General features: G+C 35.5%; 1 protein-coding gene across 1 annotated transcript; it reads right to left on the reverse strand.

The window, feature by feature from the left end:
• Positions 1-282: 282 nt before the first annotated feature.
• LOC127136357 (uncharacterized) lies at positions 283-684 on the reverse strand. The gene has a single exon (XM_051062923.1). The coding sequence runs from the start codon at positions 682-684 to the stop codon at positions 283-285; it is 402 nt and encodes a 133-aa protein (XP_050918880.1).
• Between the last annotated feature and the right edge of the window lie 586 nt (positions 685-1,270).

Genomic DNA, 1,270 nt, shown 5'->3' on the forward strand with positions numbered 1-1,270 from the left:
AGAGTTTCTAATTCCTTTTCGAAATCAGAAACCTTCTTTTCTAAATACCAGAAAATCTTCTTATTTGAGGCTAAGCGTTTAAAAAGCTTCCTTGGTCTCATTGTGTAGAGTACTAAAGGACTTTTGCAAATCAAAATAAGACATTTTATCAACACGGTCATATTTAGAATGACTTACATTCTTTTTCTTATTTTGATGAGCCATAAGAAAAAGATTGACCTTTTCTTCTTCATCACTTGAGTTACCATTGCTTTAGGGCTCACTATCGCTCTCCCATGCAATTTATGCTCTTCTAGCTTTGCTATATTTCTTGTGACGTTTGTATTTTCCTTTATATTTCTTCAATAATGGACAATCCGACTTATAGTGACCGGCCTTTCCGCAATTGTAACATGAGCCTCTTGACTTAGTTGTCTTACTTTCTTCTTGATTTGAGAATTTTGATTGTCTTCTATGGTTTACTAGATTTTTATTCGAATGTTGAACTTCATTCTTTCTAAGGTATCGATTATACCTCCTTACAAACAACCCCATGTCTTCATTTGAATCTTTATAATCATCACTTGATTCACTCTCACACGTATCATTGGTGGATGACTTAAAACTTGAAGCCTTTAAAGCAACAGACTTATTTTCGGTGTCCTTTGCTTTCTCCTTCTTTTCCTTCTTTTGACTCTTTTTCATGTTTCTCAAGGGTCGTGAGCTTTTGCTCATGCTCTTGAAGCTTACCAAACAGTGTTGTCATGTCCAATGTTCTTAGATCATTGGCTTCCTTAATCACGGTGACCTTTGGTTGCCATTCCCAATTAAGACATCTTAAGATTTTGTTAGTAGCAACATCATTAGGGGTAGTTTTATCAAGATCATTTAACAGATTGATTAGATGAGAAAATCACTTTTGCATATCAACAATGGTTTCACCATCCTTCATATGAAAAAGGTCAAATTCTTGAGTCAAAGTGTTGCTTCTAGCTAGTTTGACATCATTGGTTCCCTCATGGGCAATCTGCAATGAGTCCCACATAGCTTTAGCACTAGTACAATGGGAAACCCTATAATACTCGTCAACACCTAAGGCGGTGATGATCATATTCCTGGATTTCCAATCATAGCTATACTTTTTGTCATCCTCTTCATTCCAATGTGCTTCAGGTTTAGGTATAACAACATCATCCGCATTGGTCACATTTATTTCCATATGACCATATTGGAAGACTTTTCATACCTTCCTATCAATAGAGTTGATATGAATACACATACAATCTTTCCA

Source organism: Lathyrus oleraceus, chromosome 4, assembly GCF_024323335.1.
Source record: "Lathyrus oleraceus cultivar Zhongwan6 chromosome 4, CAAS_Psat_ZW6_1.0, whole genome shotgun sequence".
Taxonomy (NCBI): Eukaryota; Viridiplantae; Streptophyta; class Magnoliopsida; order Fabales; family Fabaceae; genus Lathyrus; species Lathyrus oleraceus.

What these genes read in the sequence shown, in the direction of transcription:
- LOC127136357 (XM_051062923.1), bottom strand. Translation starts at nt 684, where the DNA reads ATGAAAAAGAGTCAAAAGAAGGAAAAGAAGGAGAAAGCAAAGGACACC.